Source organism: Nannospalax galili, unplaced genomic scaffold, assembly GCF_000622305.1.
Source record: "Nannospalax galili isolate Female #2095 unplaced genomic scaffold, S.galili_v1.0 scaffold886, whole genome shotgun sequence".
NCBI lineage: Eukaryota > Metazoa > Chordata > Mammalia > Rodentia > Spalacidae > Nannospalax > Nannospalax galili.
This window is the reverse complement of record NW_008355971.1, coordinates 680,091-704,234: the sequence shown is the minus strand read 5'-3', so window position 1 is coordinate 704,234 and position 24,144 is coordinate 680,091. Positions and strand designations below refer to the sequence as shown.

Here is a 24,144-nt window from a genome sequence, read left to right as displayed (position 1 = left end):
CAAACTGCTTAAATAAAAAAATCATCCATGGTGATGCAGGCATGGATAGCACATGCCTTTAATCCCAGGCAGAGGCGGGTGGATCTGTGAGATCAAGACCAGCCTGGTCTTCATAGTGAGTTCCAGGCCAGGTGTGGTTACACAGAGACCCTGTCTCAAAAAAATTGAAAATAAATTCCACGCTGCTTTTGTTTAAGGAAGGTGCTGATTTGAAAAACTCTATGGCCATACCTAATGCAAGCAGTAAAGCTTTCTACCATTTTTTTGGTTTTGTTTTGCTTTGCAAAACAGATTTACAGATTTCCTACTAAGATGGGATGTTTCACTTGAAAGCTCCTGGGCTTTTGTCTTTTGACTCCCCAACAGATGAGGTAGTAAAGAGTGCCCTCCCAGTTGACCCTCTTACACTGCTGGAAATGAGTATTGTGCCAGTGAGTGGAATATCTTCTTGGGGTCCTTAGAGCTCCTGCACAACCGATTGTGTTCCTGGGTGAACTTGGTGATGCTCTGAATCTCTCTGGTATGGGGAGCAGTGCTGGAACCTTAAGGGAACTGTTAAGTCAGCTGATAGAGACTTGATAGCAGAGTGGAGAAGGACTGAATGGATTTGAAAAGCACACAAACATCAGTCACAGGTTTGAGATTCTGTCTTGACATTGAAGTCTGATTAGCTCTGTCCAGGCTGACACCAGAAGTCCAAAAGATTAAAGGGAGTCTCAATCCTGATTGAACAGACATCTGAATGTAGGAGACACCAAAAGATGCCAGAGAAATGAAAAAAAATTCTCTGTCCAAATGCAAGATAAAGCTGAAAACTAAGGATGAGTTCATCTTGTAAAGGAGCACTAGAGAGAAGTGTGGATTTCATTTGTCTTTTTTTTATGTTTGTGTGTGTTTTAATTATATATCCATGAAAGATTAGATGTGCAGTTTCATGGTTTCAATTCTCTAAAGTGTCAATACAAAAAATTTCCCTGTGTAGAAAGACAAAACCACCCTAAGGTATCACCTTACCCTGATCAGACTGGCTAGGATCAAGAGAACAAATGATACCAAATGCTGGTGAGGATGTGGAGAAAGGGGAACGTTCATTCACTGCTGGTGGGATTGCAAACTCGTGCAGCCTCTATGGAAAACAGTGTGGAGAACTCTTTAAAAAAACTAAAAATGAGCCTACCATATGACCCAGTTATGCTACTCCTTGGCATATACCCAAAGGACCCATCCTATTTTAGAGACACTTATACAACCATGTTTTTATGCTGCTCTTTTCACAATAGCTAAGAGATGGAAGCAAACTAAGTGTCCTTCAACTGACAAGTGGTTAACAAAAATGTGGTATATTTACACAATGGACCAGGAGGGCTTCTGGTGCCATGGTCATGATTTGTGATGAAGGGGAACTTAGGGGGAAAAAAAAAACACTGTGGCCAATAAATTACTGGCAGGTACTGGTAACCTTGAGTAAAATTTAAGCATTCTTCTGGCCCCAACTAACAGACTAAATGTCCTGTTTCTTTGTACCCTAAATCTTTGTATGTGACTGCCATATCCCACATGACTGCTAGTTCCTTGGGATGTATAAAAACCACCTGAATTCTAAAATAAATCATCCTGTTGGGAAGACACAGGTGTCAGAGTTTGATTCTGTCACTGACCAGACCCTCTTCCCCGAAGCCAGCAGGTCCCTCACTAAGCAAAGCAAACCTGAGTCCTGACACCATATGACCCAGTTATACCACTCCTTGGCACATACCCAAAGGACTTATCCTATTGCAGAGACACTTATACAACCATGTTTTTGCTGCTCTTTTCACAATAGCTAAGAGATGGAAGCAACCTAAGTGCCCCTCAACTGACGAGTGGTTAACAAAAATGTATATTTACACAATGAAGTTCTATTCAGCAGTAAAGAAAGATGAAATAGGCCGGACGCGGTGGTGCACACCTTTAATCCCAGCACTTGGGAGGCAGAGGCAGGCATATCTCTGTGAGTTCCAGGACAGCAGGGGCTACAGGGAGACCCTGTCTCAAAAAAATAAAAGATGAAATAATGAAATTTGCAGGCAAATGGATGGATCTAGAAACTGTTATACTAAGTGAAGTAACATAGACTCAGAAAAACAAACGACATATGTTCTCCCTCATAAGTGGCTCCTTGCACCAAATCCTTTTACATTCCAGGTTCTTTTAATAAGATGATGCTATACAGCAGTCCCTTCAGCTGAGCCTGATCGCTAAACATAGTCACAATTGGGCTTGTTGACGGTTGTGCTCATTCGTTAAAGAAGTGCCAAGCAGGGTCACAGGACCCTCACCTCAGAGGAATGCCTCCTCTATTCAAGGAGGAAATATTATCAGGCCATCACCATTGGCCTAGCTATGTGCTATATAGTTCTTTTGTTGCATTACTACATGCCCAAGTCTCCTGAATATCACCCCAGCTGCTCTGATTCCCCATGACTATGGTCACATTAAATTTGTCAAACCCAGAGGAAATGGTACAAGCTGTTTTACACATGCACACATTAACTGAGATACTTGAACAGTTTAGGACCTGGGTATAATTCTGGGATGAAAGGAGAAAAATGATTGTCTTTGTAAGGAAATTATTGAACCCTCTTTATCAAATGAGGTTTGATGTTTGAAAAACAGAGACTATCATGTCTCAGACTACCTGAAGGAACAGTTGGGATCCAATGTGTCATAGACCATGATTTTCTAATTTGTTTTGTACTCTGTACTCTAATTTTATTTCAAATTGTACAGTAATGATTGAATAGGCCACTAACCCAGTTACATTCTATGACAGTTCCTAGATTGTAGCTTCCTACCATACAGAATGAATGTTGTGTATCTAAAACAGCTTTGAATGTTCTGGGAGCTTGTCCTTGGCATCTGAAATGCTGCTCTGAAGTGTTGGTGTTGCTGTTCGGCAGCTTTTTGACTCTATTATGGCTTGAAGACTGGGAAGAATTTCTAGTCCTTCATGTACTCATCCAAGAATATCATGCTTTTTAAATTATTTTTGAGGCTTTTACACATTGTAGTTGACTGTTCACTCCTCTCCCCAACCCAGTCCTCAGAATAGGGGGCCAAACCAACCTGTGGGGACATGCCATGACTGACCATCTTTAAGAAGTAATAAAACTACGCTTGTTTCTAGAGGAGAGGTTGTTTGGTCCTGTATTGCTGATTGCCAAATAATATGATACAGTATTTTTGGAGTGCAATATGACCACATGAATTAAGAGATTTGAACACTTTATACACTTTGAGTCTATAGACCCATTTAGAAATTATGAAGACAAAACTTCAATTTTTTACCATTGCTTATAAGAACAATACATTGAAAATGCTTTATATGTAAAATGAGTGAAAGGCTAGATGAATTTTAATGAATTGAAATGTGATTTCAGGAAAAATAGAACATGAAAGTGGTCTGCTGATATCATGAAAATTGGTTTTAATATGTACACTGGCACATCACAAGATGAATTTGAAGTGGAAATTAGCAAATAAAGGGTTGATGTGGAAATTATGGCTTGATGGGTAGGAATAGGGGTAATTCACATTTTCTCTTATTATTAAAATGTCTCTGGAGAAAAATGAAGGCATTCATGGCGATTTTCAATATGTATATGTGTTAATGTATTGGGAGGTAAATACCAGACCAGTATTACAAGGCGAGGAGTGCTACAGTTTTCTTATTTAAAAGAAGAATGGCTTTAACAACAAACTATGAGGATACCAGATTAAGTATTGCATAAGAACAGAGGTTTTATAATTCATCTTCAGTCACAAAGTGTTAAAATATATGACTATGACAACTTGAAGGAATCCCAATAACTAAAAACATTTCTATGTAATACTTGGACAGCTATGAACAACATGAGAAAAATTATGTTAATCATCAAATTTGGCACCCAACAGTAATTTCCATACACTCTCTTCATGGCCTCATTCCTCAGACTAGATAACAGGTTTGAGTGTTGGGGTAAGTACTGTGTAAAAGAGAAAGCATGAGACCTTGAGAAGTTGAGTCTGAAGTTGGCTTGAGATATGCACAGACACCTGTGAACAGAAATATGGAGCAGGTGAGTGGAGAACTTAGACTGATTTCCTGCAAAAGGCATCCTGAGGACTGTGGAGAATATCTGGACATATGAGAAGGCGATGGTGATGAAGCAGACAAATGCCATGACAGAGAGAAAAGCAGCCACTCTAATCACATCAAGGTAAACATTGATACAGGAGAGCTTCAGCAACTGGAGGACATCACAGAAAAACTGGTGGATTATTTTGATCCTGCATAATTTCAGAGAATGAGGTTGCTGTGTACAAGATTCCTGAGATGCCTCCACTTAGCCACACAGATGTCACAGCCCACCTACATGGTCTGGGACTCATTATGACCTCATAGTGCAGTGGGAGGCAGATGGCCACATAGTGGTCATAGGAGATCGCTGTGAGAATGGACACCTCAGTGAAGAAAATCTGCAGCATACACAGGGCCTAGAAAATATAACCACTGCCAGTCAGGGAACTGTGAATAGACTTGGGGAAGGCAACAGACAGGGAGGAGAGATTGAGAAGGGAAAGGTGCTTTGGGAAATAATACATTGTGCTTAGAGCAGTGGATCCAGCATTGTGACGGTGAAAATGATGAAGTAACCTTCCAAGCCCAACAGGTACATCACCAAGAGGAACAAAGCATGTGGCAACTGCAGCTCCCAGCTGCCTGAGATGCCCAGGAGGAGGTAAGTCCCTCACTGTGGTTATGTTTGTTGCAGTCATTTCAAGACTGGAAATTGTAATAGTTGGAAAAAATGATTTGGTAAATGCAATAGAAATAAACTAAGAGGCATTCTTTATTCTAAAAAGTTCCCTATGTAAATAGTTGTAAAATTTGTATATTCTCTCTCTGTCCCTCCCTCTCTCCCTCCCCTCCCTCCATCCACCCCTCCATCCCTCCCTCTTCCTTTCAGCCACTAGGTAACTAATATGGCAATAAGGTGTCCATACTAGAAGAGATTCCACCGGAGTGTTTCCTTCATCATTAAGATGTTTGGCTGCCAGGCATGGTGGCACATGCCTTTAGTCCCAGCACTCTGGAGGCAGAGGCAGGAGAATCTCTGAGGTCAAGGCCAAGCCTGGTCTACATAGTGAGTTCCAGGCCACAGGGGCTATAGGGAGTCCCTGTCTCAAAAAGAGAAAAAAAAAAGAGGTTTTTTGGCTAATGACTAAGAAACTAATCATAGCCATAATATAGTCTGGGAGACCAGATGACCTGAAAATGGTCTTTAAATTATAATGCTATCTTTCAATGAGACCTGTTCTGCAAGACAGAGGAACAATGGGATGCAATTCCTGTAGGTTGTGTTTTATGGCCTATTTCCAAATGTAGGACTCCAAAACTTATTTAAATTAATAAAATGAAGTTTAAATCTTTGATTAAAAAGGGAAGAACTTTCCTGGTGTGCATGTGCCTGTACAGTGCCTTTGTGCAAAGAGATATTCAGTCATGTGGCTGACAAGCTGAGCTGGCTGGAGCATCAGAATAGTGGATCCTATTTTCACCATATTTCTAAGCCTGCATAAAGAGAAAGGGGCAGAAATTCAGCCTAGCAGCAGCCATGATACCTAGCATACTCTAGTGGTAAAGGCAGATCAAGTCTTTACCTGCAAACAACCTATGCCTAATCTGTTTGGAATGCAGGAAGCAACTCACTATACCCATAGAAAGTAAATTACAAAATGGCATGCCTGGGAAAAATAATATGTATCTCCTGAGCAAGGAGGAAATAGTTACTGGTCTTTAAACATAATATCATTATTTTGACTTCCTGTTTGCTTTTACTATTATGTCTCAAACTTACATACTGTATGTTTTCTTCTTTAGCGTCATCTTTCTTTTTTCCTTATTTTTTTTCTTTAAGCTGGGTTGGTGGTACACACTTTAATCTCAGCACTCAGGAGGCAGAGGCAGGCAGACCTCTGAGTTTTGTTTATACAGTGAGTTCCAGGCCAACCAGGGCTACAAGGTGAGATCCTTGGATCTTAGATTCTTTCTTTTCTATGTCTGTTGGGTATGTAGGGGTTTTGTTTTTACTGTTTTCACACAGCTGGTTTAATTTAAAGTTGTTCTTAACCAGGGCCTGGATTCTCTTTTGGGAGTGGTAGTAGAACTTGAGTCCTGAAGAGAAGGTTGAGCACTAAGAAGACTATCCATACAAAGTAGGAAGGGACATCTGACCCAACACAGGGGCAAATGGCACCACGGAAACAAGAAAGATTCAGAGCAGTGCAGTCCCTCCAGAATGTTCAAAACTCTTCAATAACCAAACTTGGGAATACCATAGTGGTAGAAATGTGGGTCAAAATATCAAATGTAGATTAGAGGAAACAAAACACATGAATGAAATAAAAAGTCAGGTGAAGACTTAGACAAGAAATTCACCAAATAGTTAACAATCTGGGAGAAAACACCCAAACAAATTGAAATAATGGAAATCTAAATCTCAATAAATCCAACAAAACTCAGTTATTAAGTTATCACTATTAGTCTAAATAAAGCCAAATAAAGACTATCAGATTGAAGACAACTTGATGAATTAAAAACGTATTTTATTTACTTTTTAATTTTATGTGTATGAGTGTATTGCCTGCAAGTATGTAAGTGTACCCCTGTCATACAATGCCCACAGATCAGAAGAGGGTGTCAGATTCCCTGGAACTGGAGTTACAGATGGTTGTTAGCCACCATGTGGGTGCTGAGAATTGAACCTGGGTCCTCTGCAAGAGCAGGCCGTGCTCTTAGCCACTGAGTCATCTCTCCAGCTCCAAAACAACTTGACAAATTATTACATTTGGATAACAATAAAGGAAAATTAATCACTCTGGGGCATAATCAAGAGATCAAGCTTAAAAGAATGAACAAAAACCCAAGAGGCCAAACCTAAGCTTTGTTTTGTTTTACTTTGTTTTGCTTTTATAGAATATGAGGGAGATATAGTGATGCACACCTTTAATCCCAGAACTTGGGAAGCAGAGGCAGGTGGAACTCTGGTGAGTTTGAGGCCAGCCTAGTCTACATAGCAAGTTTCATACCAGCAAGGACTACAGCTACATAGTGAGACAAAAATAAATACTGCCTCAAATATAGATAAATAAAATGGAGATACAAACTGAAAAGCACAGAAATCCAAGTCAACCACAGAAGTTTCCCAAATCTAGGGAAGGCATATGGACAGCACCAAATGGACATGACCAGAAAGTCTTTGTCACATTATAGTGAAGATGCCAAGAATACAGAATGAAGAACACTGAAAGCTCCAAGGGGAATGCCGAGTTTCCTCTAAAGGCAAACTCACTGGAATAATATTAGACCTCGCAAAAGAAACTCTTAAAAACCAGGAAAGCATGGGATGGTACATTTCAAGCTCTTAAAGTAAATGCCACACAGGCAATCAATATCAATATATTGTATATAAATTGATGAAAAATATTAGCACCTCACCAGGCGTGGTGGCGCATGCCTTTAGTCCCAGCATTTGGGAGGTAGAGGCAGGTGATCTCTGTTGAGTTCAAGGTCAGCCTGGTCTACATAGTTCCAGGCCAGCTGGGGCTACAGGGAGATCTTGTCTCAAAAAAAATTAACTCCTCATAGAATATGTCTCCCTGAGGCAGGCTAAGAAAAAAGGGGAAGTTAAGGAGATACAGAATGTGAACCCCTCCAGAGTTTGCTTGAAGTCTCTGAATTTCAGTGCAATTAACATTTGCTGTAAAGGTTGCCTGTTTGAGACAATATACTATTCCTCTTACACATAGCTCAGCTGAGGCCCAAGTGTATATGGCCTGACTCCTCTCCCAGCTGTAAACCTTAACTTTTTATTGGAACTTCACAAATAAGACTATAAATTTTTGTTTGCAGTAAAAGCATCCTGGGTTGGAGAGATGTCTCAGTGGTTTAAAGCATTGGCTGCTCTTTCAGAGGACCCAGGTTTGATTCTCAGCACCCACATGGCATCTAATCACCATCCAAACTCCAGTTCCAAGGGATATGGTGCACTCTTGTGACATTCACAGGCATTATATGACATGGGTGTATGCATGCAGGAATACCACTCATACACATAAAATAAAGCATTCTAACTTCCCATGCAACTCTTGTGACCCAAGATTTTATCATATTAGCTGTTGTCTTATTTCAAGAACCATCCTATGATCTTATTTAAGTTCCTTAAACTCCCTTTGAGCTGTAGCTTAAGAAGCCACCAAAACTGTATAAATGGCTATCATAAGGACGACAGGACTCTTAGAAGAGCACAGCCACACTTGGATATGTCTTATCCTTCCCACGAGCATCTCTGTTTCTATTTGCTTGAACCTATGTTAAAATCTCTTCCTGATAAACTCCAACTCTGCTTCATGCTGTGTGTTACACAATGGAGGAAAGACAGCATCTTCAGCAGATGGTGCTAGAAAAACTGGATCTCCACCTGTAGGAAAATAAAACTAGATCCTTATCTTTCACCTTGCACAAAAGTCAACTCCAAATGGATCAAAGACCTCAATGTGAAACTTGAAACTATTAGAAGAAAACATTGGCAGTAACCCTACAAGATATAAGTGTAGGAAAAGACTTTCTAAATTGGACACCAGTTGCTCAGGAATGAAGGTCAACAATCAACAAGTGTGACCTCATTAAACTAAAAAAGTTTCTATACAGTAAAAGAAAAAAGAAAGTGAAGAGAAAACCCAAAGTGGGAATAATCTTCACCAGTGACACGTCTGATAGAGGTTTAACATCCAGAATATATAAAGTACTCAAAAAACAATAAAAAAATGACCCAATTAAAGGATAGGCTAAAGATCTAAACAGATTTCTCAAAAGAAGAAATAAAGATGGCTAAGAAACATCTTTAAAAGTGTTCAACATTGTTAGTAATTAGGGAAATGCAAACGTATATATTCTCAAAATTTTTATTTTTATGTTATGCATATGAGTGTATTGCCTGCATTATGTAAGTGCACCGGTATTTACATGCCCGCAGAGGTCAGAAGACGGAGTTGGATCCCCTGGGACTGGACTTACAGACAGTTGGTAGCTGCCATGTGGGTGCTGGGAATCGAACCTGGGTCCTCTGCAAGAGCAGCCAGGGCTCTTAACTGCTGAACCATCTCTCCAGCCCTTTGACATATATTTTAAATGCTTTTCATTTTCTTTCTTTCCTCAAGGAAGAACCCAGGATTTTGAAATAAACACAAAAATGTTTTCCACATTTCTAATTTTTACTTCATAAACAGCTTCTGCTAGGCTGCCCCTCGAATATTCCTATCCTTGACCACCCCCCCCCAGCATCATAAGCACATGACAGACACCATACTCAACTTATTTTACATGACTTCTGGGGATTGAACTCAGGTCCTCATACAGGCACAGCAAGCACCTTGCTGGCAAATTTATCACCCTTGGAGTCTTTTTAAAAACGTGTGTGTATGTGTGTGTGTGTGTGTATCCACAAGGTAGGTGTGGATGCGGCAGTCAGAAGACAGCTTGGAATCAGTTCTCTTCTTCCACCATGTGGGTCCTGGGAATCAAATGAGTTATCTGGCTTGGCAGAAGGTGCCTTTACCACAGAACTATCTTGGTAGCCCTGAAAGTCTTAATTCCAAGGAAAGAAATGTTCAACTAGGGGATAGAATAATTCCAGTGATCTTGTAACTGAACCTGCTACTTTGCCATTCAGAGTTTATATATATATGATGTGCATGAGTGTATTGCCTGCACGTATGTGAGTGCACCCATGTCATGCAATGCCGCAGAGGTCAGAAGAGGGCTTTGGATTCCCCTGGAACTAGAGTTAAGGTCATCAAAATATTTCTATGAAATTCACAAAAATTCAATTAAATTATTTTTTAAGTAACACACATATACTGTATGGAACCCCCCCCCCCCCCCCCCCCCCGCCAATTCAGAGTTCTTAATGCTGCCGAGAAACAAGTCTTGGAAATATGTTAGACTGACATGTACAGAGTGCCGCTCTGAGTATCAAAAGGAGGAAGGAGGCTGTATGTTTGGAGCATAGCGGAATCTGCTCAGATGCTTCTAGTATATCTAAGTCCACCACTAAACATGGATTCTCCTATTGCAATGCCAAAGTAACAGTGTGGATGGCTCAAGGCTCCAATCTAACAGGCAGAATTGCCAGCTGAAAATTCAGTAAAATATTAATTCTTAGAGTCCAGAGGGTGGGCATACAGGTATTTACCCTTCTAGTCAGTGTTTATATATTCACAATAAAATCTTTCACAGAAAGGCATGTGAACACAATTTATATTAGAATTGGGGACGTACTGAATGCCAATAGCAATCTTGTGATTTGTAAAAAGAACTACAGCACCTCTGCAATTTCTTCTATGATTTGTGGTTCAGGTTATATATTTATTCCCTTACCTTCTTTATTTTTACTAAAGTATGTCATATTTATTGAAAAGTATATAAATCTATTGTAGCAACCATTTTCATTTGAATTGATCTTTGGTCGTTACATACATTAAACTCAGTAGAGGGATCAGTGGTTAAGAGTGCTTGCTGCTTTTCCAGAAGGCCTGGGTTTGGTTCCCAGCACTCACACTGCATTGCTCACAACTGCCTGTAACTCCAGTTCCAGGATATCCTATGTCTTCATCTGGCCTCCACAGGCACCTGCACACACACATAAGTTAAAAAAAAGATGCTCTAATAGATGGTTTACATACTGTAATGAGCCATTCAATGCCACCCTAAGAACTGCCCCAATTTTAAAATTCCAAAGACAAACAGAAATTTTATGTATTTATAGGATAGGAAAAAGCAAAGTATTTCAATAATTTTGTTAAATGCTTTTAAGTATAATACAGAGGTTCATAAGGGGGTAGCCGACAGTACCAAGTCACAGAGAGGAAAATGGAGCAAAAAAATGAGCATAAAATTCTGCTTTCTAAAACCTCTTGTGATCCCAAAGTACAACATAAACAACTAATGTTTACTTTGGAAATATCATTTTTTTTTTTTTTGGTCTTTTTGAGACAGAGTCTCCTTGTAGCTCCAGCTGTCCTGGAACTCACTATGTAGACCAGGCTGGCCTCGAACTCACAAAGATCTGCCTGCCTCTGCCTCCCAAGTGCTGGGACTAAAGGCGTGCACCACTGCCCAGCCAAATTCTTATTAGTTGGTTGTCAGTAATTGATGTTGGTGCCATGCTGCTGTTTACTTACTGTTAATATAAATGATGCTGTCTTTAGGATGCCTGCAATGTTTCCACTTAGAAGAAAACCTGCAGAAGGAACTCTGGCTCACACCAATGCAAGGCAGAGGGGAAATGTGATCACAAGAAAAGGCCATAATCACCATCTTTGTTGATTATATTTATATTAGATTTTTTATAGTAATTCAGGACAATTTGGACAGTAGCTTCAGAACAAGAGTGGGAATGTAACTAGAGACAATCAAGGAATCACCAATACCAGTTTCTAGTAAAACTTTGCATTTTGCCTTTTGGGAAAAGTTAACTATTTTAAAGGCCGGAGCTACAGCTCAGTGCTACAGCACTTGTTTAGCATGTGCAAGTCATGTATTCTAAACTTAGCATTGCATACAAACTCAAAATCAAATCAAAAGGGGCTGGAGAGATGACTCAGTGGTTAAGAGCACTGGCTGCTCTTGTAAAGTATCCAGATTCAGTTCCCAGCACCCACATGTCTTACCCATAATTATACACACATACACAAACACAAATAAAAATGCAGTAAAAATTTTGCTTAAAAATTTTCAGGAATTTATTGTTCAATTCTACCCTCATCTGATTTTATTATCAGACTTATGTTAGCACAAGTTGACAAATTTCCCATAAAATATTCTATTCCTTTACGATATAGCCTGGTTTGCTTTGACATTTCTCAATTTAAAAAGTTTTCCGCACATTTCCGTGGTGACACACGCCTTTAATCCCAGCACTCGGGAGGCAGAGGCAGGCGGATCTCTGTGAGTTCAAGGCCAGCCTGGTCTACATAGAGAGTTCCAGGACACCTGGGGCTACAGGGAGATCCTGTCTCAAAAAGACCCCCCCCCAAATGTTTTCCAAGCCAGGCGTGGTGGCACACACCTGTAGTCCCAGCACTTGGGAGGTAGAGGCAGGCAGATCTCTGTGAGTTCAAGGCCAGCCTGGTCTACATAGTGAGTTCCAGGACAGCTGGGGCCACAGGGAGACCCTGCTTCAAAAAAAGACCAAAAAACCAAAATGTCTTCCATGAGGCTGGGTGTGGTGGTACATGCCTTTAATCCCAGCACTCAGGAGGCAGAGGCAGGCAGATCTCTGTGAGTTAAAGGCCAGCCTGGTCTACATAGAGAGTTCCAGGACAGCTGGGGCTACAGGGAGAACCTGTCTCAAAAAGACCAAAAAAATTTTTTTTCTGAAAAAAAAAATCACTGTATTAATGTTTACCTAAAAACTAATTCATTAGCATATAAAATCCTGTCTAATATTCTTCACACATTTATTACCTTAAAAATACCCTTTCAATATACACCATATCTCATCTTATAATAAAGCATCTTCATAGTCCATAACAGATGACCAATTAGTAAAGTCTTTCTTAATATAAATTACCTTACAAATTCTGATGGGCACATTGTGTCCTATTAAAAAGACTTTTTCTATACTTCTGGGATCTCGCTGGGTGTGGTGGCCACATGCCTTTAATCCCAGCACTTGGGAGGCAGAGGCAGGCAGAGACAGGTAGATCTCTGTAAGTTCAAGGCCAGCCTGGTCTACATATCGAGTTGCAGGCCAGCTGGGGTCACAAAAAGACAAAACAACAACAACAAAACACTTCTGGGATATCTCAAAAACAGAAATGAACTGACTTCAATTAATAAACCAGGGATAAACCCTTTCATTTCTTTTCATAGTATACAATTTCAAAATATGTCAATAGAAAACTTGAAGAAAGTTATAATAGGATTTCCCAAAAGTGTAAATATTCTGATGCTGGTCAAAGTTTTAGTCATGACCAAATGTATTTCCATAGTCTGTCCTTTCACAGAGATTTCACCATTGTAAATTTTCTGCTAATCAAAATATGGTGACTAATGAAAGGTGTAGTGTTTTCCATCAGTGTGGCTATCCCGATGTTACAGAACCTGTGACCTCCAGATAAAGAATTTCCCACATTTAAAAAATATAATGTTCCTCACGAGTATGCATTTGCTAATGTGTAATAAGTTGTGAACTCCCGAGAATGGCTTTTCCACATTCTTCACGTTCAACGAGGTCTCTTTCTACTATTCGTTTTCTGATGTTAACTTCAGAACCACAAATGTCTTTCCACATTCCTTGCATTTACAATTTCTCTCACCAAAATTAATTTCCTCATGCTGATTCAAATTTTGAGCCACAAAGAAAGATCTTTCCACATTCCATATACTCTGTTTTCTCTTATCAGTTTTCTTGGGTTGATCAAGATATGAAGCCCAAATACGTCTTCCTTTGTTGCTTACACTCATATTGTTTTCTACCAGTATGAATTTGCTGATGTTGTGCAAGATGTGAGCTCCAGATGTAGGTTTTCCACATTTCTTCACCTTATAAGGTTTTCTTACTGACATGAACATATCTGATGTTGGGTAAGCTATGGGCCATTAATAAAGGTTTCCCCACAGTTCTTACATAAATATGGCTTTTGAACAGTATGAATTTTCTGATGTTCAGTAAAAGCTTTCCCAAACTATGTACATTTATAACTTTTCACCAGCGTGAATTCTCTGATGTTTAATAAAATGTGATTGTTGACTAAAGGCCTTTCCACATTCATTACACTCATAAGGCTTTTGACCAGTATGAATTCTCTGATGTCAAGTAAGGCCTGAGCCCCAAGTAAAGAACTTTCCACAATCTTTACATTCATAAGATTTCTCACCTGTATGAATTCGCTTATGCACACTAAGTTGTGAATGAAATCTAAAGGGCTTCTCACATTCCTTACATTCAAAAGGTTTCTTCCCACTATCACCTGTCTTATGACCAGTAAGAGTTGAACCTAAATTAAAAGTCTTATCACACTCTTTATATTCATGTGTTTTCTTATCAGTGTGAACTGTCTGATATTGAACAAAGTCTGAAGCAAGAAGAAAGGTTTTCCCACATTCTTTATCTTCACAGAATTTCTTACCAATATGAGTTAACTGATGCTGAGTATGGTCTGAGATATAATTAAAGGTTTTATGATCATGTGGTTTTTCATTAGTATGAGTTTTCTGATGCTGAGTTAGGTGTGAGCCATGAGTAAAAGCTTTCCCACAGTCTTTACATGCACATGATTTTTCATTAATGTGAATTCTCTGGTGTTTAATAAGATGTGATTGTTGACTAAAGGCCTTTCCACATTCATTACACTCATAAGGCTTTTGGCCAGTATGAATTCTCTGATGTTGGATAAGATGTGATCGTTGACTAAAGGCCTTTCCACATTCATTGCACTCATAAGGCTTTTGACCAGTATGAATTCTCCGATGTCGAGTAAGGTCTGAGCTCCAAGTAAAGAATTTTCCACAATCTTTACATTCATAAGATTTCTCACCTATATGAACTTGCTTATGCACACTAAGTTGTGAATGAAATCTAAAGGGCTTCCCACATTCCTTACATTTAAAAGGTTTCTCTCCAGTATGAATTCTCTTATGACCAGTAAGAGTTGAATGCCAACTAAAACTCTTGCCACATTCTTTACATTCATAAGATTTCTCACCTGTATGAATTCGCTTATGCACACTAAATTGTGAATGAAATCTAAAGGACTTCCCACATTCCTTACATTTAAAAGGTTTCTCTCCAGTATGAATTCTCTTATGACCAGTAAGAGTTGAATGCCAACTAAAACTCTTGCCACATTCTTTACATTCATATCTTTTCTTACCAGCATTAACTATATGATAATGAATATTCTGATGCTGAGTTAGGTGTGATCCACGAGTAAACACTTTCTCACAGTTTTCACATACATAAGGTTTTTCACCAGTGTGAATTTTCTGATGTGAAATAAGATATGATTGCTGAGTAAAGGTTTTTCCACATTTGTTACATGCATATGACCTCTTACCAGTATGAATTCTGTGATGTCGAGTAAAGTCTGAGCCATAACTAAAGGTCTTCCCACATTCCTTACATTTAAAAGGTTTCTCCCTAGTATGAAATCTCTTAAGAACAGTTATTCTTGATTGTAAATCAAGTGACTTTCTACATACTTTCCATTCACAAGTTTTCTTATCAGTGTGAACTTTCTGATGAGTAAGTTCTGAATCTGGAAGAAAGGTTTTCTGACATTCTTTATCTTCACAGAATCTGGTACCAGGGTGAATTAACTGAAGTTGAATATGATCTAATCCCAAACTAATGGCTTTTTCACATTTAAATTCATTGACTTTCTCGCCTGTATTGAGTCTTTGGTGTTGATTTAAAATGGTATGCTGGTTCAAAGTAGGTAGCTTTTCATAGGCAAGCTTAAAATAGTCCTGATTTTCATGCTGTTGTTGAAACTGACTTTTGCCTTTCCAATCATCTCTAAAACATAAGTCTTCAAGGCTGTGTTTTCTAAAAAATTCTGTCAATTCCCACTGGGATAATTCTCCTTCAAAGGCACTAGTTCTTTCCAATAACATCTTGATCTGCCACCTGGAATCTATGTCTGAAAGATAAAGTACACAGCTGTTTACCCAAAAAGAGATGAAGCATCTAATATAAATAAAGTAAATCTTATAGTAAAACATGAAAGAAATGAATGTCTTTAAATAGCCAAATTCCGGACATGAAACAATAAATATTAATTTAAAAGAGCTAATAAAAGCCAAGTCAGGGGAGGAAAAGCACAGAGCTTTGTTACAATCATATTCATGTGAGAAGTCCAATAAAAAATGATTGCCCAGCTAACCACTCAATAACAGAAAATGCAGACTTGATATTTTTTTACTCAGTGTGATTTAATCAAGTCAGCACATTAGTAATTATAAAATTAATTTTGAGCCAGGCATGGTGGTGTATGCTTTTAATCCCAGCACTCAGGAGGCAGAGGCAGGTGGATTTTTGTGAGTTTGAGGCCAGCCTGGTCTACATAGTGAGTTCCAGGACAGCTGGGGCTACAAGGAGACCTTGTCTCAAAAAGACAAAATAAAAATTATGAAAAACTATTTCATAAAAGTTAAACATTTCAAACTGTATAAGGCACAGATAATGAGAAGCTTATAAAATTCTAAACTGAAAAATGGTAAAGGGGCTGGTGGAATGCCTCAGTGGATAAAGGTAAATGTGTAAACCTGACAACCTCAGTTCAACTCTGGAACCTATGTAAAAAAGCAAATGGCACGGCACACACCTGTCTGTAGTCATAGCACCCATGGTGAGAAGGGAGGGCAAGACCAGTGAATCACCCAGAATCATGTAGACAAGCTAGCCTAGAGTACACAGCATGGTAGAAACAACAAGAGAGACCTTTCATCAATAAAGTGATAGGATAGGAAAGAACCCACTAGACATGACCTATGTTACATGTCTCCTCCCCCCAAGTAAAATAATGTTTTAGGAGCTGGAGAGGTGGTACAGTGGTTAAGAGCACTGGCTATTCCTACAGAAGAACTAGATTTGCTTCCCAGCATCCACATGGTAGCTAACAACTGTAACTCCAGTTTCAGGGCATCTGATGCCCTCTTCTGACCTCCAAGGACATTACATGACAGAGGTGCACTTACATACGTGCAGGTAATACACGAATACACATAAAATAAAAATAAATAAAATACTTAAAAAATAATAAAGGGGCCGGAGAGATGGCTCAGCAGTTAAGAACACTGGCTGTTCTTGCAGAAGACCCGAGTTCAAATCCCAGCACCCACATGGCAGCTAACAACTGTCCATAACTCAGTTCCAGGGGATCCAACAGCCTCTTCTGTCCTCTGTGGGCATTGCATGACACAGGTGCACTTACCTACATGCAGGAAATACATGAATATACATAAAATAAAAATAACAAAATATTAAAAAAAAAAAAATAGCCGGGCATGGTGGTGCACGCCTTTAATCCCAGCACTTGGGATGCAGAGGCAGGTGTACCTCTGTGAGTTCAAGGTCAGCCTGGGCCTACATAATGAGTTCCAGGACAGCTGGGGCTATAGAGAGATCCTGTCTCAAAAAGACCAATAATAAAAATAATAATAATAATAATAATAATTTTTAAAAATCAGTAATGAGGCTGGGTATGGTCATGCATATCTTTAATCCCAGCATTAATCCCAGCATTCAGGAGGTAGAGGCAGGTGGATCTCAGTGAGATTGAGGTCAGTCTGGTCTACATAGTGAGCTCTAGGCCAGGTGGGGCTATAGGGAGACCCCGTGTCAAACAAAAAACCAAAACCAAAACAATAATGTTGGGAAATAGGAGAGCATCATCTCCTCATATGGAAAGCAAAGTAGTTCAGAGTTAAAGTCCTATGAACTCAGTAAGACAGGCATGTTGTTTTATATTTAAAAAATGATTATTAGGGGAAACAATTATGAATGATAGGTCAGATAGGAAAATAGAAAGCTGTCAAAGGAGAATGAGTCTGGTATAAGCTAGAAACAGTATAGCTCTTCTGAGTCTTGTTTTCCAATGAATTTAGAAGTTTGTGAAACTGTCATATGGATGTATCAATTTTTATTAGAAACAGAGTTTCTTGGGAACTCAGCAAGGACTTTGTCAGGAATGAGTGAGTTGAAAGGCAATTCAGTCACAAAATAAGAACAGTAATGAACTGTGATGTAATGATGACAGATTCTGATTTTGTTTTATAAACTTTTCTTTTGGTGATAGGAAAATTATTGATTTTATTTTTCAGTATAACAAACATGGATAAAATACCTCTCATGAGAAGTGTGTAGACAAGTTTGGGAATATGCTGTATCTGCAGAGTACCTGGCACAGAGTAGATGAGTTAATAATTATCAACATTAAAGAAAATGGGAAATATGGAGAACTACACAGAGCATGGCTTGTCTTTTTTTTTTTCTTTGAGATAGGGTCTTCCTGTAGCCCCAGCTAGCCAGGACTCACTATGTAGACAAGGCTGGCCTGGCCTTGAACTCACAGAGATCCACCTGCCTCTGCATGCATCATCACACCCAGGCGCTTATCTTTTAACACACTGCATTCTTCTTCTTGTTCTTCATCTCCAACTTTTTCTGCATCTCCTCACTGTGGTTAGAAACCAGATCTACTTACTATTCAGACTTATAGCTATGCAGTTTATTAGACCTACTTTTAATGTAGAGCCCATTATGCAGAAATTTATGCCTATGTTCAAGTCACAGAGGAGAATAAAAACATTTCACAATACATTATGTACTCTTAGCCCTTTTAATGTAAAATGAAACTAAAAAAAATTAGTAACTGATGGTTAAAATAATGAATTAATAAACTCAGGAAATGTAAGCAAGGAGAAAACAGATTAAAAAATTCATGAGGGAGTAGGTAAAATAGGAAAAAGAGTCTAAGAGAATGAAGAAATTTGCAAATATCTAAATGAAAATTACAAGGAGCTAGAAGATATGTCCAAACCATTCACAAAGTACTGGCCAATGGTACAAAGAACAGCATTTACCTCTCTAACATGAAAGACAAACAAGAGCACAGAAACAGAGTGGTATCTTGTTGGGAGCTATTAACATAAGCACAGCCATTTTGTACATTGAGTGTGGCAGGCTTGCTTGTTTACTTAGCTTGTGTTTTGCACACCAGTACCTAATTTTTCTGCCAAGTCAGGAGGAATGTGTTTATAATTTAGGGAAGATGGTTAAATGGTGGAGTTCACAACAAGTATTTGACCGCTCCTTGACCCTCAGATACAGGTGGGAAAAACAGCTGTTGAAACTAATTGAGCTAAGCAAATGGTGGCTATCACTGACGTTCTACTGTATAAAAAGGCGGAGATAAAATAAACCGGGGCTGCTGCAGTCTCTACTGACAGTCCTCCCAAGCATCTTTCTCTGTCTCTTGTTTTTTCTTTCAGTCCTCATTCCCCCTTGCAGGTGCTGTTCATCTAAGGCTGGCTAGCACCGGCAGTATCTAGGTGAAAAGAAAATTCCTTTGGACAGCTTTTGTTCTATAACTCACACCTTTGTCCAAGGACTTTGGCTAATTAAAAGATATTTCAGAGGCATTTTTTTCCTCAGTAAGAAGCTGGGCTATCATCTTTATTGGTGACCATCCTATGCTAGCTTAGCCCTCACTCACCTGGGAAAAGCCCTCTTGTCTCGTCTCTTAAAACTATCGAGGGGTCTTGTCTTTTTTCCAATAAGGAGAACGCATGTGGTTGGTAAATGCAAAGTCCTGTCCAGAGATAAAAAAAGAAGAGGGAGAAGAAGAAAGAGGAGGAAATGACCACATAGGTAAGGATTCCAAAATTACTGTCTGGTTCCTTGGTTATTAAGGAAGATAGACAATAACAGTCAAGTACTTCTGAAGGGCCAGAAAGATGGAGGACCCCCATGGGCTGATGACTACTGCTGATGTGGTAAAACATAAAGCACTTTCAGAGAAATTCCTCCACACCTTTGAAAGAGACCCCAACAGTGATGCAGAAATTTCGAGTCCAATTTTGAATCTTACCCACTGACATGAGGTGGCTGTAGTTCTCCAACATCACATCTGTGCATAAACTCCTCTGTTCCAGGTTCAGGCACTCCCATTCTTCCTGAGAGAAATCTATAGCCACATCCCTGAATGTAATCAACTCCTAAAGTGACACACAAAAACATTATTGGTAAAATTTAAGGAAACTGTTTAGATGGAAGGGGAAATTATGGAAAACAATGAGCAAAAACTAGAGTTGGTAGCCTCAGACATGGAAGGAAGACATGGAAATAAAAGTGACTTGGTGAAGTGGAGTGCTTCAAAACTACTGCTCAGTCACAACTTCCTGGTTACCTTCTCGTAACAAACAAAAGATACTTGGATGGTAGTTCAGAGTAAAAGACACCTTAAGGAATCTTTTTGACAGTATGTAAAGGCTGTAGCAACTGGGAATCACTAACTCCAGGTTTATTACCTTAGAAAAGTTGGAGGCTTTGTGGGCTGCTCACTTTTTGCTTTTTGAGTAAGCTAATTTTAGGTGGATTTTCTCTCCTTTTAAATTGTAAAAATTCCTAGAGATCTAGTCACATCTCACTGATTCCCTGGCAACATCCTAATCTCTGTGAACTTAGTATCCTATCATAACCTCTAGCTAAAAGCATCACAAAGTGCCACACTGAAATTGTCATCAATGCCACATCCCATTCAGACTAATCAAAACTGCCACGGAATAAATGAAACTTTCTTATACTGTAGCCCCTTTAATGCACAATTCCACCTTGTTAAGCTATGGTTTGGAAATGAAACTCTAGAATCCCCTTTACAGAAGCACATTTTTCCTCCTTTGATGCTCTGTCAGAAGATCAGACTATCAAATGGAAAAATGAGGGACATTTAGGGAAAGCACTAGGCCGTTTCACAACCATCACATACCATCCTGAAGAGACTCAGGCAAACAGGTGAAGGACAAGTGATAATAAATATATGATATGATAGAAACGGCTATATTTGGAGAGACAATTCCAACTCACTTGGACCATGATTTAAAACTCCAAGAGCTGACCAGTCCTCTTCTGGATCTCTCTATTAAAGAAGTAGAGTCCTGAGAAAGCAGGGCTAGAAGGAAATAATTATGAGAGGTTAGGTTTTCCTTGAAGCCTTCAGGCCAAATAAGAGGACTGTTTTCTTCCTTGGAGGAAGGACAGAAGGAGTCTGAGAAAATTCTAGCCCTTTCCAAAACCAGAGTTACTCAACGAAGGCAAGATGGTTTAAATTCAATTATACCAAAACCAGGGCATAGATCAGAATACGAAATAAAGCCACTCTGATTTGCCCTAAATGCTCCCTACAACTATACCAACCCTGAGTTAGATATCCCATGGTCACCACAGAATGACAGAATGCTCTGAGTTCAAGGCCAGCCTGGTCTACATAGTGAGTTCCAGGCCAGCTGGGGATACAGAGACCATGCCTTAAAAAGACGAAAAAAAAAAAAAAAGGAATGGCTTTTCATTATTCTGATACAAAACTCACCTCCCTAGGCTATTTTTAGGGATTTCCCTGGTTTACACAATCTCATGTGTGACTAGTGTCATCTCCCATTCTATCGTCACTGAATGCCAGAGATATTTTTGCTTGACTGGAGTGTGTTTCCTCCACTTGGAAATCCTTCCTTTGCCCTGTCTCCTCAGGTGAGCCCTTCAGACTCAGCTGAAGCACTGTCTCCTATAGGAAAAGTGTCACAAAGTTTTGGTTTGGATCTCTGTTATCTCCATTTCTATTTATAGCAACTTTTACTTCGCGATGCTTTGTAATTGCTTTTTTAATTTCCCTGTGAATTCTTTGATGGCAGTTCCCACAGCATAATTATCTAGATCCCAAGGACTAAGTATAAATTTAGATTCACAGAGGCTTCAATAAATACTTTGTAACAAAAGTATTTGCTTTGCAGGGGCTGGAGAGATGGCTCAGTGGTTAAGAGCACTGACTGCTCTTGCAGAGGACCCGGGTTTGATTCCCATCACCCACAGCTAAAAAATGTCTGTAATTCCAGTTCCAGGGGATCTGACACCTTCCTCTGACATCCATGGGCATTGCATGACATGGGTGCACTTACACACATGCAGGCAATACACTCATACACATAAAATGAAAATAATAAAGTATAAAAGACCCAAATATATTGGAATGATTTATGAAAGCCTTGCTTACATGGCAGTTGGAAGTGCTGATATAACTGTGGATGTTTTACGAATAGATAGAAACTGAAATTTAATAAAAATAAACAGCATGAGGAAGTAAGAGTTTTGAAAGACTGTGGATCAATAAAAGATTGAATCTATATGTGGGCTATGAAAAGGAAGAAGGGAATGTGGACCTATGAGACATGCTTCAACAACATGGTGCTGATAGAGGGATAATGATGGCTAACAGCCACAACTACAAGTGAGGCCTACCACAACCTGAACTGGATGGCAAGACCCTGCTGCCAAAGACAAAACATACATGAGCTTCAGAACAAAGGAGAAATCAAGCCGGGGCTGACTTCAGGGCCTCATCTCTACTGGCTAGCCTTCACAGTGCTGGAAGGTGCTATGGAAGCTACCAGATGGGAAAAATAATCACCAACCTTACCCAGCTGTGAATCCTGTGAACGACGCCCAGCTGCCTTGAATTTTTTAAAAAATGTATTTACTTATTTTTATGTATATGAGTGTTTTCCCTGCATGTGTATAAGTGCACCCATGTGTGAAATGCCTGTGGAGGCCAGAGGAGAGCATCAGTTCTCCTGAAACTGGAGTTAAAGACTGGATGTTCACTGCCATGTACGATGGAGCTCAGTTCTGTGGAAAGTGAATCAAAGAAAAGATAGAGTCCAACTGTCTCTTGAAAATAAGAGAATGTTTGGACATTAATAGAACACTGCTTCCCAGTTAAGGGCAGAACACTGCCTTGGGACAGTAAGAATGGTAGTGGATGGGCTTGTGTTTTCCTTTCTCACAGACTAGAGCTCTGGGAAAGAGTTTGGTTAGTATCAGAAAAGAAAAACATCCTTTACTTTTAACTTTGCTTGATTTATGTTTTGTATACTTTATCCTTGGCTGACCCTGCTCATTAGGTATAAAGAGCCACTCTTAGAATTAAACTTGCCTTTCCTTGCCTTTCTCCACCTGAGAGTTTGGTCCTTTGCCTTCAACAATTCTGTCATCCACCAGCAGACCTGAGTCTCTACACATGTGGGTGCTGGGAATCAAACCCAGGTCCTCTGTAAGAGCAGCCAGTGCTCTTAACTATCTCTCCACAATTTTGAAATTTTGTTATATACAAAAAAGTTATCCATACAAAACAAGTCTGTGCTGCTCTGGCTCTCCAGAATTACCTTCCTGTACAACTTCCTCTGAACTTGTCATGCAGACTGATGCTGCTGGCTGAATTAAACAATCATGACTCTGAATGTTTAAACCAGCAAGGTCTCCGAAAGAACAAAGAGAAAATGCTTGGATTCAAAGCAAACAACTCTTTCTACCACAAAATACACCCAATTTAAAAAGTCAGGCCAGCGTGGTGATGCACGCCCTTAGTCCCAGCACTCCGGAGGCAGAGGCAGGCAGATCTCTGTGAGTTTGAGGCCAGCCTGGTCTACATAGTGAGTTCCAGGCCAGCTAGGGCTACAGGGGGACACTGTCTCAAAAAGACCATACACACACAAAAAGTCATGCTGATTTTGAATTTTATTCTGGAACAAGTATCTAAATGCCAAATGCTTATGTGAAAATGCTACAGATTATTATCAGTATGTAACCCCACCCCCACCCCTCACCACAGACACACAGAATAGATGTTCCAGGAAGACAAATTCTTGTTAGAAACCAGACCAGCCTCTGCTCATGTCATGGCTATCTGCAGCTGTGCCTCTCTCCTGCCTCTTAGCTGATTTTGTGTACAGGCTCCAGAATAACAGGTTATAAGACACCAGGGCTACCAGTGACATATCCAGTATGAGGGACAGACACTAACCAAACAAGCCTCTCCTATTCTCCCTCCTCTCATCCTCCAGGTCTCACTTTCCTTCCTTGAAAGGCAAGCCCCTCCTCCCAACCCCCTGCAGCCCCTGGAATCAGAGACAGTTGAGTTACAAGCATGTATTATGGACTACTTCATCAACCACAGGACAGGGGACCTCCACATTTCCTCTAACATCTGTAAGAAGACACCCCTCCCCCACACCCTAAACCCCCTGCCACTTGGGCCTGAACTCCTCAGAGTCCCCACCATGCTATTTTTCCAAGGGGTTAGAATCTCTTTTAATAGATTTCTTACCCCAAAGACAATTCTTGAACCCCAAACCTGAGACTTTTCACTTATTAATCACGATTTGAAGAGAAAATGGGCTTTAGCTTTAGATTCCTCCAGTCACAATCTCAGTCAACCCATATGATCCACATAGGCGATCTCTCTCTCTCTCTCTCTCTCTCTCTCTCTCTCTCACACACACACACACAC

General features: G+C 39.7%; 1 protein-coding gene across 1 annotated transcript in view; it reads right to left on the bottom strand.

The window, feature by feature from the left end:
* Positions 1–12,357: 12,357 nt before the first annotated feature.
* LOC115067777 (zinc finger protein 420-like) overlaps positions 12,358–24,144 on the bottom strand; it is a 12,277-nt gene continuing 490 nt past the window's right edge. The window contains 4 exon segments of the mRNA XM_029556507.1: positions 12,358–15,726; positions 19,303–19,398; positions 19,678–19,804; positions 20,673–20,757. Coding sequence (XP_029412367.1) covers positions 13,781–15,726; positions 19,303–19,398; positions 19,678–19,804; positions 20,673–20,681 — 2,178 coding nt within the window. The 5' untranslated portion in view covers positions 20,682–20,757 and the 3' untranslated portion in view covers positions 12,358–13,780.